Below are 17,285 nucleotides of genomic sequence, written 5' to 3' on the forward strand. Positions count from 1 at the left end.
GCAGGCAATTAGCCTAGCAGTTAGGATGCACTCGTCTCATTCCTAGGTTCAAATCCCCAACTCCAGTTCCCTATTCCAATCTCCTGCTAATGCAGACCCCAAGAATCATGTTATGGAGTTTCTGCTGTTCACATGGGAGACTCAAATGTGTTCCTGGATCCCAGCTTTTGGGTAAGTCAATGGGACTGCTCTCTCACTCACTCTCACACTCTCTCTCTCTCTCCCCATCAAATAAATAAAAAAAGGAAAAGAGGGGGGAGAAGGGTTAGCCAATGTGCACTAGATTAAGGAGCTTTGGCTGTGCTTGGCAGACTGGCTGGCAGGATTCCAAGGAATGTTTGGGTAGTTCTTCTGTGGGCATGAAAAGAAAGTGATTCCATGCTGCAGCTCTGGATACCATGGTTTGGGTTCCATTTTTGGTCTACAATCTACTAACTCTGTGACCTTTAGCAAAGTGTGCCTTGATTTCTCCCGCATATACACATGGGGACAGGGCTGACCTCATAGGTCTTTGAAAGAAGCAACATACACTTGCATCACTAGTAAACATCCAGCACAGAGTCTATGTACATTAGGAAAAACATGCCTGTACTTATCCATAGAAGGCAGGGCTGAGGAATCCCAGACATGTGCTTGCTCTGTTGACCCCACCCTGGCCCTCAATTAGTGAAGTGCTAGATACTGGAGGAAGACACTGTCAGGAGGACACAGGCCCTGCTGGGTTATATTCACCTCTGCCATCCATTGGCTATGCCTGGGGGCAGGTGTTTACTCTTCCTAAGCTTCAGCTTTATTATCTGTACGTGGTGGTGATAAGAGTCCTCATACTTCATCAGGAAATTGTGAGGGTCCAATGAGATAAAGCCTGTTCCGTGCTCAACATGGCACCTGACACACTGTTCAGTGCTCAATAGATGGTGGTTGATTATTGTATTGATCTTATTACCCAACTGGCTGCTTTGAGAATCCTGGATGTGTCCTTTTTATCCTCTGTGAGAAACAAAGAGCTTGGGAGATGAAGCCCAAGTTTGAAGCAAGTATCTGTCTCACACCAGGAAGTCCAATAATTTAGAATCCCTACCCTTAGTTTTCTCATCTGTAAAGTAGGTCCTGCTGTGGGGTGCAAAGGACAGCATTCAAGCCAACATCACAATGTGATGCACAGTACATAAGAAACATGGATGAAATGTTGGACTCATTTTCAAACATCAGTATCTTTTTTTCTCATTGAATGAAAAGTCAACTCTTGGCAATTTTGTTGTTTTACACATTTCATGGTTGGGAATAGAGTGAATAATTTTATTATGAACTGAAATATTCTAGTAGTGCTTTGGGATTCCCGATTCCCAGGAATAAGTAAACTTTTGGCCTTCGGTGTCCAATGCTTGGGTCTCACGGTTCCAATCTGGCCACGGCTCGTCCCCTCTCTGCTCTCTACCCTGCACACGTTCACTCTGACAGCGGCAACGGGTTGAATGACCTATTTCAGGAGAAGGCCAGTCCTGGGAGAGACCCTGCAGGGGAGAATTTGCTAGAGTCCACAAAAGACTGGTCTGATAGTGGCGACAACAGGGAATCCAAGAGGAGAGAAAAGAAATGGTAGCATTAGTAAGTGCTAGGCCTCAGCAGAATTCCTAGAATTAAAGAGTCCTTCTCGGGCCACTCCAGCACTGGAAGGGTGAGGAGGGCTGTGAGCCAGGGTGGATGAGAGTGAACACAGGAACACAAGACGTGAGGGCAGAGAGAAGCAGACAGGCCCCTGGCTGATTGCCTGAGCAACAGTGCTGCAGCCGCTTCAAGCCCTGGGAAGGTGAGTCCAGGGCACAGCAGCTGGACCCCAGTGGGGTCTGGGGCTTACCTTGCAGGCTGTTCCCATTGGTGCTGGTGCAGGTGGGAGGCGGGGAGGTCTGGGGTCTGACGACAGGCGCGAAAGCACTCTTCTGTTTCACGGCTGATACCATGTTGGCTGGTGAGAAGGAAAAGATGCCCGAGGAGCTGCTGCAGTTGGAAGGGAGGCTTGTGGAAGAGGCCATGGTGGGGCTGGATGGCACAACTGAGAGGGGCAGTGGGAAAGGAGAAGTCAGTGCCTCTCGCAGCATCCTGTGATGAGAAAGTTCAGATCCAAACCCAGCCTGGACACTCTGCTAGATCCTCCTTGGGCAGCACCATCCCTCAGCGCTCAGGATCCTGCCTGCATCCATCACTTGGTACTCAGCACGAGCTAACTTTCATTGTTGGTGATCTTTGTGTGCATTTATTGTGGGCCTGTTATGCGCCCGGCAGTGTGCTAGGCTCTGGGGTCACAGGCAGCAAGTGCTATCAGGGGGTAATGACCCCATAAGTAGCCAAGTCACTGAGTGCTTCCTACAGCAGAGCATCATCTTCAGAGTTTTCTAGACGAGAAAACAAAACCACAGTACTGTCTTCCCACGGATAGAGCAACACAAAATAGTGACCTAAGTAAGCATCGCCAGCTCTGTGAAGTCACTCAGAGGAGGCATTCCACAGAGCTGAACCTGTGCATTCCAAGTTCTGGCAAAAGGCAGGGAATAGAAGGGCTACAAGGCCTTGGAGAAGGCAAGGTCACCTGATAGGAAGAGGTGGAGAAAAAGCCAGGATTACAACTTAAGGCACTGACAGCTGGTAATATGTGCCGTTTCTCTCCACGAGGTTATGAGCCCCTTGTTGGTACAACTGTATTTTAATGTTCCACCACATGGACATGGGAGGAAGGCAGGTGGATAAACAGTCCACCATACGCAGCATTTGTGGAAAACGCAGAACTGTAAGTTCAAGTTCCAATTCTTTCATACTCTTCCCTCTGTGGAGCTTTATGTAAGTGTGGGTTAAAAAGCAATCAGATGGGAGCCTTACGAAAATATCCATAGTATGGCTGTGGAAGGGCTGCACATAATCAGTGAGGGAGAATCAGGCAGTGCAGAATCAGAAAAGAACCTAGCTGCTGCCGACATGAAAGAGTTTGGTAGATGTGTCCTCTCTAGTCACCATGGTCCTCTCAGCCTGGGCTTTTGCTCATGGCTAATCATCTCTTGGATACTTCACAAGATAGGTTTTGCACACACACCAAGCCTGGTGTTTTCATACATTCAGTTTCTGTTTTCTACAGAAAAGTATGAACCTGATTCCAGGCCCTTAATTAGCATTCTAGGTTCTACCATCTACTTGATTATTAAGTAATGGGGAGAATAACCATTTCATATTGCTTTATCATTCACAAGAACCTTCCTGTGTTTTTCATCTTGTCGTTGGCAAGCAACCTTAAGTGGGGCTGAACACATATTTTTTTACACTTAAGCCAATCAAGCTAAAACTCACAAAACAGTTGAGTGACTTCCCCAAGGGCCATAGATAATGCCATGAAGACAAGAATCAAACCCAAATCCAGTGCTCTTTCCTCTGTGCCACTCTGCAAAGGAAACAGATCGCCAATGGGAGAACACCCCTTCCCATGAGCCCACCAGAATCCAAGGAGCAGCCTGGGTGGCCTTATGCTTGGTCTAATGCAGGTTTTGGAAGACTGCATAAATGGGAATCAAACGGGTCAAATGGGTTGGAGGCAGCAATGGCCATCAGGGAGATATGGCCCCTTGCAGGCAGAGAAAGGCACTACACAATCCCAACGTACTGAATGTTTTATGGAGCAGAACACAGAGCCGCCTTCCTCGGAGTTTTCACAAACATTTCCTAAACTGTACTTTTTCTTTTAATGAGGCCAGCATTTTTATACATCTCTTAGGATTTGTAAATGTGAAAATACGCTCAATAATAACACCCATTTAAATTGCAAAACTCCTGCACTGGAGGTTTGATTTTTAAATATTCGTAGACTTGAAATCCTGCTGGTTCACTGAGGAAGGCAATTAATCTCGTTGGCAAATGCGATCATTATGTGTATTTAGAGATGGGGAGTGTGTGAGGGGGGTGGCTAGCAGAGAGAGGGGTGAAATACAGTCCAGCAGTTCCATTCGTTACAACATTATTAGTTATCAGCCACCACACCAGAAAGTGTGTTCACCAGTGGAAGGTCTGATGTTATTTTTTTATTCCACTGGAATTTTTCAACATGAGTGGTTTATGAATAATTAAATATTATAGAGGCAAAAATTCAAATCAGCCGGGCTTTGTGTTTATTGTTTTATTTGCATTTATGCAGATAAAACCGTCCCATCTGAGAGCCTATTTGAGAATTTAATACTATATTTGTGAGCACTGAAGAAATCAATTAATGGAAATTAAATGTTCTAAGTTTCACAGTCTGACAGATGCAATCTTAGGCTAACATCACTGGGTGTCTGCGCAGGCTTGAGAAGGAGAAAAATCCAAGCCCCTAAATTGAATTGCTACCATATAGCAATTAGTTTATTGATTTAATTAAGAATGCCACCTTTTAATTTTCAGGTCATGACTGAAACATTTTCTGATTGAATAGATGGTGAACACTGAAATGATAAATCCTGGAGAAGCAATCTTTCAATAAATCAAAATCTAATGTGCAACTGACCCCAAATGTTGACGCTTGAGCAGACTTAATATGTACATATTATTTGGGGGAACTTTAAATGTTCTACAAACTGCTAATTGCAAACAAATAAGGTAAAAATAATGCATTTAGTATATCCAGTGCAGAAAAACCACTCATAAAGTAAAAGACCGTAAGTGTCCTTTCAAAAATAACTTTTCTTGGCTAATCCTCCGCCTGCAGCCCCGGCACCCCGGGTTCTAGTCCCAGTTGGGGCGCTGGATTCTGTCCCAGCTGCTCCTCTTCCAGTCCAGCTCTCTGCTGTGGCCCAAGAAGGCAGTGGAGGATGGCCCAAGTGCATGGGCCCTGCACCCGCGTGGGAGACCAGGAGGAAGCACCTGGCTCCTGGCTTCAGATTGGCGTAGCCATAGTGGCCATTTGGAGGGTGAACCAACGGAAGGAAGACCTTTCTCTCTGTCTCTCTCTCTCACTGTCTAACTCTGCCTGTCCAAAAAAAAAAAAAAAAAAAAAAAAAAAAAAAAAAAACCTTCTCTGAAAGAATTAGCACACTCCACATTTCTCCAATGAGAGACATTATAACTGTCAGTATTTTTAGCCATGATTGTTTAAAAAACATCACAAATATTCTTTCATTTAGCAAGATATCATTCTACAAGTATCTAAGAATGTGGCTACATTTTACAAATAGAAGGATCACCCAGAATGTCTAAGATGAACTTGCTTCTCTATGTGAAAAACCTCAGAGGGAGATTGAAAGGGTGTGGAGAAATGGTTCGTGACATTTTATATATGACTATAAAGATGCCAGTTTGCTGAGGCCTTTTAGATGCAAACAAAATGCTATACTAAGAAAAAAAATCCTTTAAACTTTAGAACAAAGATAAGGCAGGAAAGAACATTTGCTGTGTATGTGTATACTTTTTTAACGTGCCAGATTTTTGGAAAAAATAATGTTTCTTGATTTGTTGGTTTTTTAAGTACCCATCAAACACAACCAAAGGGGACAAAATGTAATCATAGAAATCAAGGGAATTACATTCCTAAAAGGGGAGAGTTTGGGTTTTAGGCTATTGTTACTACAGTGTACCACCACCATCCTTATTATCTTTCCGTTACTGTTGATTATTACTTAGACCTTGGAATCAGGACAAGCTCACCACGTGCAGTCTCTGATCTTTGACTCACAACATTGGATACAGTAGGAGCTAGTTTCTTCTCCATTTCTTGGATGAGAAAATTGTTGCTTGGACTGGGAGATGAACTTGCCCTTGGCCCTTAGGCAGCAATTGGTAGAAGCAGGTGTGTACCCTTTTTCTGACTCCAAACGTGGCTCTTAGAATGTTATCCTTTGGCTGCTTTTGGTTGTAGCAAAGTTTTGACTGTCAGGGAGATTTTGGCCAATGGCAGTTGAATAAGGAAACTCGGGATGAGGATGCCTTTAGCAGCATCACCCAGAGCTGTGCTTTGCAGGATGGGGGACCTCAGGCACAGGAGCCCTGCCCCTTGGCCTCACAGCAAGATGGGAATTCCTCTAGAGAACCCAGGCAGGACAGGAAACACACATCTCTACTTACTGGCATAGGGCGAGTTGGCAGCTGAACCGTTGAGGAAGGTCGGGGAGCCGCCCAGGTTGGACATGGCAGCAGAGCCATAGCCATTCATGCTTGTGGTGACTGAGTTGTAGTTGGTTTGCTGCGGGGTGGTGCTGGGCACGTAGCCATGGGGTGACACACTGCTTGAGTTGCGGGTGAAACCTGAGGAGGGGTGGGGTCAAAGCCGGGGTTAGGGTGCTGTTCAGATGGTGGTAGTCTTACAAGCCTCAGGGCAAGGGAGGCCTCTGCTTCTTGCCTGCTCCCCGCAACCCAGAGGGAAGGGACCGAGTGATTCATGTGTGTGGGTTGGTGGTGCTAGCTCTGTGATTAAAATGGGAAGCAAGCAAAAGACACATTTCTTGGGAGATCATAAATACTTAGCACGGCTGTGAGAAGTGGCAATGCAGGGCCCATAAATTATTATTTTGGAGCAGAAATAAATCCCAATGTAAGAGATGCACCCTGGAGTTCATGGGTCCCTATTCCCTGGGCAAGAAGGATGTGCTATGGGGCTAAGAACTTTAATTCTAACCCTCTTTGCCATCTGTCATTCATGGTTCACAGTGCCACGTCAAACATGGAGAATGCTAAGTGCATGCATCCTTTCTGGCCCTCTATAGCCAGGTTATCAGACAGAAGAGCTAGAACCAAAATTCTGCAATATCTGACACACAGAAACCAGGAATCTCCCCTTTAGGAATAAAACAATGTTTTTTAAAAAATGGAAATTGATGACAAATGGCAGTGAGGAAGGGGAGCTTGATGTTCGGAAGGGGTAAGGAAAGCAGGGGGTGGAAGAAGAGCAAGCTCTGACCCTGATTAGTGGCTTGTGATGCCTCCGAGACGTTCACAGCCAGTTGTCCGCTGAAGGAATTCACGCCCATCATCCCTGCATGGACCGAGGTGTTAGCGAGAGCTGGGAGCTGGTTGTGGTTGCGGGGCACACTGTACAGGGCCTCTGCAATGTCAGCTGCTCTCTTCAGAATAATTTCCTGAAAAGACAAAGGGATATTCCTGTAGCAGAGCTGATCAGCCTCCCATTCCTACCATTTTGGAGTGCTCATTCTGTGCTAGGCACTGTGTTCAGGGCTTTCAGTCGCTCGCTTGAGCTTCTGTAACCCTGCCTGCAAGCTCTTGAGGTGAGTTCCATCATCAGCATGTGCATATGCCACATGGGGAGACTGAGGTTCAGAAAGCCAAGGCCTCACTGAAGGGCGCATGCCTATCTATGGCCACAGCTGAACTTCATAACTCCATGAGCTCTTGGAAAGTCCATCACAGTCAATATACAACAGAACCACAGGGTTTCCCTTGCCCCCAGTTAGCACATAGGAACCTCGGGTGAGAGAGGGAGAGAAACAGACAGAAGCTGCGAGCCATCTCTCTTGTTGGTGTTGAGCACAGGCTGTAGAAGACTACCTGGGTCCCTGAGCATTAGCGACATTTCATGTCCCTTGGATACTGAGTCAGGTGACACAGCAAAAGAGACATGGAAGGAATGAGCTGTCAGACTCAAAGTTTTCAACACAGTTTGAATCCCATGCATGGAGTTGCTCTGTAAAACAGAAGCAGACACTACTCTTCAGGCTTTTTTATACTTTTTTGGGAAAAGAAATTAAAACCCTTTTTTCCCTGTAAATTTGCTTGAAAACCTGAAATAAAGTAAGTCACCAATTATCAAGTACATTCCCACAAAAGAATAGCTTTAAATGGACCACCTTTTCTGGTAAGGAAAATGATTCAGTAAAAAAGGCAATAAAAGACATTCAAAAGAGAGAGGACTGAATAGCTGTGCCAAGTGTTGTGTCTGAATTACTCACACTCCTAACTCATTCACGTGGGGGTTGTATTTGTCATGCTTTCTCATACTACAAGGAGTCTGAGATCATGAATGGAATGTGAAAGTCCACCCAGGTTAGAGGCCCAGCGCACTCACCTGGTTGTTGTGTGGCATCCCATACAGTGCTTCCACCAGATCTGCAGCCCTTTTGAGTATTACTTCCTGTCAAGAGAAAAGCAGACACAGACCTCTGAGTGAAGGCACGCTGCCTGTATCTTTTCACATGATCCTGTTCCAGCCCTTCCGGACGTACTTCTCTAAGGCTCTGCAATAAAGGCGGTAGCGTAGGGAACCCGAGTTTGTTGTTAAATCATCAATTGATCCTTGTCCACATACACACTTAATTGAGCCAAAAGGTGAACATTACTGGTACTGCAAGATAAAATACACCACTCAACAGTCTGCTATGGCCACGAGAAAGCACTGATATGTTTATTGCAGAATACAATTCCCTGGTCATTTACTATATTACTACAATCGATGTCATTCAGTGCATGTTATGAATCCCTAAGATGTGTTTATTCTGCACTTAATTGCTTATTCCTGGAACCATGACCTTATCAGTCAGGTCATTTTCGAGGGGTTTCCAATCAATCTTCAGCCTCTAGAAGCATGTAGCATTAAACTTCTTTTGTTTATCTCCCTTGTATAGCAGAGTCATGATATAAGGGGTGATGTAGTAAACCCACATACCAAGGAAATGCACTGTTTGTCAAAGGCTCTTACAAAAGGATTCTCCTGTCCCCAGAAGACCCCTCTGCACCAATTTTCATGAGTGGCAGCATCTGTATCTTTCATAGCAATTCTTTTTTATTTCAGTGTTGTTTGTCGTTTTCCCAATTTGCTCATTCGTTCTCCTTCTTAGACTGTTTATGCTCCGTTGCTCATTCCAGCTTAAGAAAAAAAAGTCTATCTTTTCATTTAGGTGTGCTTCTATATTTAGTTTGTATGCGTTGTTCTAATAATACAGGATACTCTATAAAAGTGCATGACATGGGAAATTTTTTTTCATTCTAACCAAAAGAAATAATTCTCTTTATTTTTTTCTAATTGCCTGTAGATTCATTTGCAGAATCTAGAATTGGAAAAGGAGGGCATATACAGGCTTGATGCATACAAAAATTGGAGCTTATTATTGAACAAAACCAAAGGGTATGATAATATTACCAGAGGGGATTTGCAGGAAAATACGTTTATCATATTTTGCTGTGGGTGAAGTTTCAAACAGAACTTCGACTGTAGATATTTTAAACAATAAATTTCTGTATGGAGATGCAGTGCTGTTAAATTTTCATATACTACAGATGCTGATCAGAAAATAGGGATATAATTGCATCCATTTTGCTGTCACCATAGCCTCTTCAAAAATCCTGAGCAACTCTTGAAATGACAAGCTTTTAGATACATATTAGCATTTTTCAATTTTAAATTCTCTGTAATATATGATAAAACAGTTGTCATACTGCAGTAACAACTTATGACATGTATAATGTCCTAAATTCAAAAATGAGATAGAGGGGTTTTCAGTTCTCAATAGATATTCATGCTTGCCTTAACCTGCTAGACCCTCTTATAAAACAGTATTTTTTATGTATGGAGTAGTGAAAAGCATTATATAATCAATGGAGTTTGAATCAATACATCTGAAATTATTTCTTTATTTGTAATGCAAGCTACAAGAGAGTTCACCACTTTTTGCTTGTGGTATTGTCTGACCATCGCAGTTAATAATTTACTATGGTATGGGCACACTAAACCCTATTCCCGGATCAAATTCAGCTTGTGCCGCTTTCTCTAAAACCTCATGGCTTTATCTGGCTCTTAGAAAAGATTAAAACAAAACAGGATTTAGTGAGTTTATTTGCTAAGATTTGACTTTTCTGGGTCTATGCTCATTTATTTCCTCAAATAAATATTTGAAGCTGGGCAGAGAAGGTATTTCTGTTTCTATCTTAGGAAAAAGAAACATGTCTCCTGCTTATCAAAAACATCATGATGTCAGTTTAAAGTTGAACTTAGGTACTTCATTCTTTTAACACTATAATTGGGGACTCAGAGCCCTCCAAATTTTTTTTTAGTGTTTGTTAAGTCTGAAAAACAAATCTGTGCAAATTATGTGTATTAATGTTATATATTTTAGGTGATAAAGTTTTTCAGTGACATAATCCACAGGTTTTTATTTCTCCTTATTTCAATACCCAGAGGTCTTGTCACTATTTAATCCTGTGGGAGTAAAACACATGAATCTAGTTTCTAAGTTGCATCTTTCTCTGATCTCCAATGCTATCCCTTTCATCTGCAATGCTGGCACATGTTTCATCCATTCACCACAGTGACACAGGTATATCCTTAGCACAGCAGCGTTTCAGGCCAGCAGTCTTAGATTTGAAAGGAGTGAACCTGGATTTTTTTTTTTCCTGGAAGTGATGCCCTTAAATGTTGTCTTGCCCATTTAAAAATGTCCTTCACTGCAGTATCAACTGTGGGGTTTAAGGGAGAGCTCGCATTTGGTTCAGCTTTGCCAGTGTGATTCAGCTTCTACTAGTTATTTCTGCAAATGGGAAGGAGAAAGGATATATCTGGGTCCTCTATGAGTTCATGCAATGGACCTGCAAGGTGCTTGGATTTCGGTGACCAGAAAATTGCTCTCACCTCCATGTCATTACGCTCCCAGTGAACTAGCCCCCAAGCGTGTTTGTGTTGGGGATCTAATATATTGCCTTTCAATCAGAGCTGAGAGCCACTGAACACACAGACAGAACATGACGAGCAGGTCAGGAAAGCAATAAAGATTTTACAGAGCTGTCCAAGGTGCTAAATTTACTCAATAATGGGTTTGGCACCATAGTGTTAACCTCTCATTTACTACCAGTTTGAGGGACTAAATTGAAGTAGCTGACTTCATTTACCTTGAAATGTATATTTTATGACATTATGTAAGTAGATTGAAAGGGCACTGCAGTTTTAACAATTTAAAGGCTAAAGCATGTTTAAGATGAAACTTGAATATTTATTGTATATTGCACTTAAAGTATATAGAATGTTAAAATGTATTGATTAAATTTGTAAAAGGCATTATAAAAATGACAGGTAGTAGAAAAGATGTATGCCTTTTAAAATCAAATTGGTAGTGTATGCTATCTCTTCTGTGGTCACAAGTGTAATTTTTTTGCAGTTTTATATGGTAATTTGAAAAATCTGTAATTTTACATTAGGAAATGATTGAGTCTGGGATGTTAAAAAAAAAAGAAATTTCCCATAAGGAGAAGAGCTGGATATTTCATATAATCTATTGTCTCTGAAATTATTTCTAAAGTCTTATTTTTTGTGGCATTAGGAGAGAGCATGGTATAAGAATCCTTCACTTTTAATATGCAATTTTAATATTTCTGAAAGGAAAGAGCACTTGACTAGTACTGATATCTAATTTTTCCAGGCATTTATTTGTCAGGAGAGATTTTCTCTTCTTTTCATAATGTTTAAAACGTGTTCCTGCTTGCAGTTTCAAACACAAGAGTAGAGATTAGACTTTTCCAAGATAATTAATCCTATCCTCAGATTTTTAAAAAAATTTCACTTGGGAGTTAAAAAGATAAATAGTTGTATCCTAAATTTTGAAAAGCCCCAGAGTCTCCTTGTAGAGATAATTCTTGTTCTCCAATCTACATTCTGAGTGAGACTATTTTTCTTTCTATTGCCTTGGAATTCTTCTCTTGAGGAAACCAAAAATATTTACTCCTTAAAACAACTGTCCACTATTCTATTTCCTCTCATAATCATAACCTAGCTTTCCTTGTCTTCCTATAACCATCTGTAAATGATTCATATGACTGGGGGAGTCTGCAGACAAAAAAGCAGATATGTTATACTAAGTTATTTAGAATCTATGAAAATACCAGGGAGACTCAAGGCAGGGGTGAGGGGAAGTTCTAAGAGATAGTTCAGGTGTAACTCAGGACTTGGAAGCTCATAATTAAAAAGATAAATGGACTAAAAACACAAAGAGAAGACTTGGCTTTACTTTTTATGCTACAACCAGTCCATCAGCTAACAACTTCTGAGGTTCTTGCTGCCCCAGTTGTCACATGTGGACACTATTCCTTAGTAACTTTCAAGGCACAGTTTCTACTATCACTGAGCTAGTTTTATATGATGACAAAAGACCCCCACCCCACCCCATCATCTGGCCTTACCCTCTTTGGCCAACCCTCTCTCCCTGTGCATCTGAACAACTGTTCTGTTCCAGTCTGCTGAGTCCTCCCCAGTACAGAAGCAAAAAGCCTGGCTTCTTACTGTCTTCCTATCTTCATTGGTTTTGTCTTTCCTTGTTTCACATGCTGCCTTCAGTTTGTGCTCATTTAAAATGCCTCCTAATCCTATGAAGACTAGTACTTAATATGGCGGTGTCAGTATGGTAATGAAAGAGAACTGTCATTTATTGAAAGTGGCATGTGCACACATCCAATCTTCAAAGAGAGCCACTTAAGGTATTATTCATATGGCCATTTGGCAGATGAAGAAACAGAGTCGGAGATGGCAGCTTACTTCCCTCAAATGTATATAGCTGAGGAGTGACTAAACTGGGATTCAAATTCAAGCTTGTAAGACAAAACCCAAACTCTTGGCAATTTGACTACACAATCAGAAATAATTCCACCATTACTGATACCCCAGCTCCCAATCTCTCTTATTTCTCTGAAAAATAGTGTTGGCCATCTATATCAACCAGCAGCACAGCACAGAAATGTGCTAGTGTTTGCTCTCCACAGCTGGACTCTTTGAGGCCATGCATATGTCTTAGTCACCTTCTCTTAGCCACTTGCACCATGTTTAGCAGAACACAGACCTTGAGAAATTCTTGAGTTTATTCTAAGATACAGTCATTGATTTTTAAAAGCACATACCCAATTTATATGAAAAGACCAATCTATGTATTTTTTATATATTATAAAAACAGAATTTGGTGTTCCATTTGGCTCCAGATTTTGTAATCCAAATTCCCAAAGGTCAAGTTTTGATCACTTTTTCTTAATGTCACTTTTTCAAATAAATTTGCTTTCACTCCTGCTGTCTGGTGCTTGCATTTTAATTTTGTGATTAATATCATGAATCATGTCTAATACAGACATTATCTCAAGTTATAGGCTGCTAGCAACATGAGGTTTGTCTTGAGGTACATCAGTCTTTTAATAAATGGGCCCTTGGAAATACTTAGGTATTTGCACATTCACAGAAATCCACCTTGGGAACCAGAAATATCCCATCAAATATGCTGATAAACCTAACTCATCATTCTTTCTGTTTCATGGCAGTAAAACCTCAGAGGATTACTCACCAGCCATGGGAGGCTTCTCTTAAGTGTCTGGCCTCAAATATGTAGCTATTAAGCTCATATTCACTGACCACATCTAGCCTTCAAGGATAAAGGGGGATGTTGTCTAACTGACAAATATGAACTCATTTGTAATCCCAATTCAGTGTTTTGAGTAATTCAAACCAAAATGAACACGTGAAAAGGCCTAAACTTTTAGTTCATAGCACCTATTAGCCGTCTCATAAAGCCAATGGGTACCGACTTACAATACAACATTAATAGTCACGGTTTAGACATAAATTTTGACACTCTGGGAACACTCCCTTAAAATTAAAGCTCAGGGTCCCTTCAGTAATCTGGTGGGACAATCTGAGGTTGGCTTATGCTTGCCCAAAGTGGGTACTAGTCGGCAAACTCAAAAGGCTTCCATAGCCTTGGCAACTCATGACAAGAGCCTAGGGTGATTACTGACACCATAAACAAGAGTGTCAATTTGTTATGTCAACAACAGGAGTCACTGTGCATTTACTCCTCATGTAGGATCTCTGTCCTTAATGTGTTGTCCAATGTGAATTAATGCTATAACTAGTACTCAAATAGTATTTTACACTTTGTGTTTCTGTGTGGGTGCAAACCGTTGAAATCTTTACTTAATATATACTAAACTGATCTTCTGTATATAAAGATAATTGAAAATGAATCTTGATGTGAATGGAATGGGAGAGGGAGCGGGAGATGGGAGGGTTGCGGGTGGGAGGGAAGTTATGGGGGGGCAGTGTAATTCATAAGCTGTACTTTGGAAATTTATATTTGTTAAATAAAAGTTTAAAAAAGACAAAAAAAAGTATACTAGTGTTTGGAAGGAAGAATAAAACAAGATAAACTACAAGCATCAAATGATAAAAGCCAAGTTGAGTTGAATGATTCCTAGGAAAGAAGGACACTACTTTTCTGTCACTGTGCATGGAGCCTTGACACTCATTGATCATCAACTACTTTGCTTTGTTAGGGATTCAAGGTGTAACGGGCCAAGTAGCAGCAAGATAAAGTGCAGTGGCAAAATCACTCCCGATTTAGAGATGATAGCCTCTGTTAATGAAGTCACCAATGATGTCACTGGACTTTTCACTCCATGGTAAGCTATGGAGTCTAGATTTGGAAGCATGCATTCAAGTCACTGGCCTTAAGTTTTGGCTCTCTCCCTACTTGTTTCTGAAGGGCTAGGTGACAAACTGATTGGAAATCCTGAATGATGAAAAATTGATTCAAAGTTTCTCTCAGCCCATTTCCTGCAGAGCTGGGTGTACAATGCAATAAGTATTTGTTGTACTGAGATGCATTTCTGTGGAGAATAAACTTCCTTTGTTTATTCAGCCAGATGGAAAATTCCACAATGGTAGACTTTGCATTCTGAAAAATCAGTATAATGAGGGCAGTGAGAGAAAGAGTAAAACAAACCAAAGTAACACTTGGGCACTGTTTAGTTTCCAATCCTCTGAGACATTCCTTAAATTTTTCATTTTTCTTGTAATATGAACTTCTTGAAATAGAGCTTACAGCCAATCATTAGAAGCCTTTAGTGTCACACTTTAAATACTCTTTACTCAGAGGCCCTATGACTGAGAAGAGTCACTTACACTTACCATGGATATAATTAAACATGTTTCTGTTGAAAGGGGCAATCTCATTATGGCTAAGGACCACTTTAGAGTAAATTGAAATGGAAAGGAGCAGCAGAGAGGAGGTGTAGGTAGCAAGTGGTTATTTCCAGGGAGGCATAAAATGCCAAATGTGTAACAATTATATTTTACAATCCTGTATTCTAAAGACTTCATAGTATTTTTATTATATAAGAAGATTCTGCTGAAACTGACTGCTCTATAGAACATTCTAATGCAATCCTGTTGCCCATATTCTTTCGAGAGCCATAAAATTCAAACCACAATCAGAATCGTCAGAAATTCCAGAGGAAGGCAACTAAATATATTGATAGTGTCGTCTGCAATTAATATGAGAGGCAACACATCAAAAGTCTCCTATCCCAGAGAAAATACAGGGAAGATTTCTAATCCTACTTTAACTTGCATTTACATGATAGCCCTCTCACTTCTCAAACTTATTACCATAGACCATCAAGTAGCAAGGCTAGAGACCTACCATAAAGTTTTTGCTTCTGTTGCAAACATGGTGTAGGAGACTTCTGTATGAAATTAAAGTAAGTTGTAAGCTAACCCAGCTATATCCACATAAGACATACTAACTGACATGATTGACTTTTACAGTGGAAAGGAAAAAAGCTGTTTTCCAACAGCTGTTATTGCCTCCATGAAAAAAAAAATCAATGAAAGTGAAATGAACAAGAGATTTTGTCTGAGTTGCAGTTAATACCACTGAAGAGCTATGGATATTAAAAGGTCAACAAATAAATTAGCCAGAGTGTTATGAAATGAATGATTTGGCTTATAATTTTATTGAGTGAAAATTGTTCGCTGCCTATTAGACCAGGTAATTTTTATCTGGTTCCTCAATTACTGTTCCGTAAGCAATAATACAGTTGTGAGAGCTGCTGGTTCGATCGCATGACCTCTGAGAAGCTGCCAGGACAGCCGACTTTACTATGATGGATAACTAAGCATGGTTTCCATGAGGTGCCAAGCCTCCCTTTCCTGCATACATAAAAGAAACATTACAGCCTAATTCGCTTTACCAAAATGTTCAACTTTTCAAGTGTCAGCAGTTAAGTATAAATGGTGAAACCAGGTATTCCTGAGAAGAGTTATGACAATGGCTCCCCCCACCCCGGCCCCCACCGCCCCTTTGTGGTCTCCTGGCATTCTCTTCTAAATGGTGTCATGGTAATTGGTGAATGGCAGCCTGCAGTGCTTCCTGCCACAAACACAGTGAAAAATGGTGTCTGCACCCTTGTGAATATGACCTGCTCAGAGGTACAGAGCTGACCCTGGCAACCTCTGGCCAGCTCTTCTTCTTCCAATTCATTGTACTGGTTTAAGACCAGCGCTCTGGGTTAGGTCCTGCTGTGTGGCCTCGGAAATCGACTTTCTGATCAGGATAAAAGCCTCTGCTGAAACAGAAAGCTCTGGACAGAGGTGCCTTTTTCAGGGGTAGGTTGTAAAGTCAGCACATGAAACAAAAACTGCTTAGAGTCAAAATTAGCCTTGAACATCTTCTAAGTCACCTTTAAGTCACCAAGGCCTGGGCTTTTAGAAACACACAAAAAGGCCCAAAATTAACTACTTCTGTTTCTTTTTGTCTTTTGTCTGTGGCTTCCCCTTCCCCAGGGCAAGGCAGAATAAATATCTAGGTTGAAAGTAAAAATTCCACTGAGCCGACAAAGAGACACGCTTGTCATCTCTATACATGTGTGTCTATGTATGTGAATGCCCAAATGTATGTGTGTATTTTTATTTCTGGACATGTGTTATACACTTAAACCTGAGTACATGATATGTGTCTATGCTAAGCTATGCTGTGTTTTAAGGATATCTAAGGAAGATAAAATTATAGTGGGTTTTTGCTACTTACATTGCTGAACATCTTTGGTTATTATAAATATTTCCAGATGAAGGATACGTGTAAGTGATGATACCCGTGGCTTTATGTAGGATCATGAGTATAAATGCAACTAGAACCCACTACCTCAAGACTGCTGTGGCTCAGTACTTATCAGGCCAGTGCTTAAGTGAAGTCTTACTAAAAACAGTGTGCAAGGTTTAAATCTCCTTGCATCTCTGTTTAAGAAGAGGATGCTGTGTGTTGGGAGAAAGAGACGAGATTACCCCCTGTTCCTTCCATTCGTCTTAAACTAATGAGTAATTCAATTCAGTGTCCCTGTACGCGGGGTATGATATGAAGTAACTTAACTTAGTCTTCCCCTTCAAGATGTCAGTGCTGAAAAAGAACTTGAAGGAGTTCCAGAACTCAGCTCTTGGACAACTGTTATGACAAGTCACTACCACAATGACTCTGCAGCTAAAGAGAAGAAGGATATTCTCCATGGTCTGTGTGTTTTTAACTCTT

The 17,285-nt window shown here is 41.3% G+C and overlaps 1 protein-coding gene across 27 annotated transcripts in view; it reads right to left on the reverse strand.

The window, feature by feature from the left end:
- EBF1 (EBF transcription factor 1) overlaps nucleotides 1-17,285 on the reverse strand; it is a 411,315-nt gene that overhangs the window by 9,616 nt on the left and 384,414 nt on the right. For 24 of the 27 annotated variants that reach the window (XM_008255335.5, XM_002710343.6, XM_089335001.1 and 21 more), the window contains 4 exons: nucleotides 8,030-8,095; nucleotides 6,908-7,085; nucleotides 6,076-6,255; nucleotides 1,859-2,053 (listed from right to left, as the gene is read on the reverse strand). In XM_008255335.5, coding sequence (XP_008253557.1) covers nucleotides 1,859-2,053; nucleotides 6,076-6,255; nucleotides 6,908-7,085; nucleotides 8,030-8,095 — 619 coding nt within the window. Of the gene's footprint in view, nucleotides 1-1,470; nucleotides 1,554-1,858; nucleotides 2,054-6,075; nucleotides 6,256-6,907; nucleotides 7,086-8,029; nucleotides 8,096-17,285 lie in introns of those variants that run through there. The other 3 variants (XM_017341229.4, XM_017341228.4, XM_017341227.4) reach the window with 1 other exon arrangement.

The sequence above is a fragment of the Oryctolagus cuniculus genome, chromosome 6, assembly GCF_051225735.1.
Source record: "Oryctolagus cuniculus isolate XC-2025 breed Fujian yellow rabbit chromosome 6, ASM5122573v1, whole genome shotgun sequence".
NCBI lineage: Eukaryota > Metazoa > Chordata > Mammalia > Lagomorpha > Leporidae > Oryctolagus > Oryctolagus cuniculus.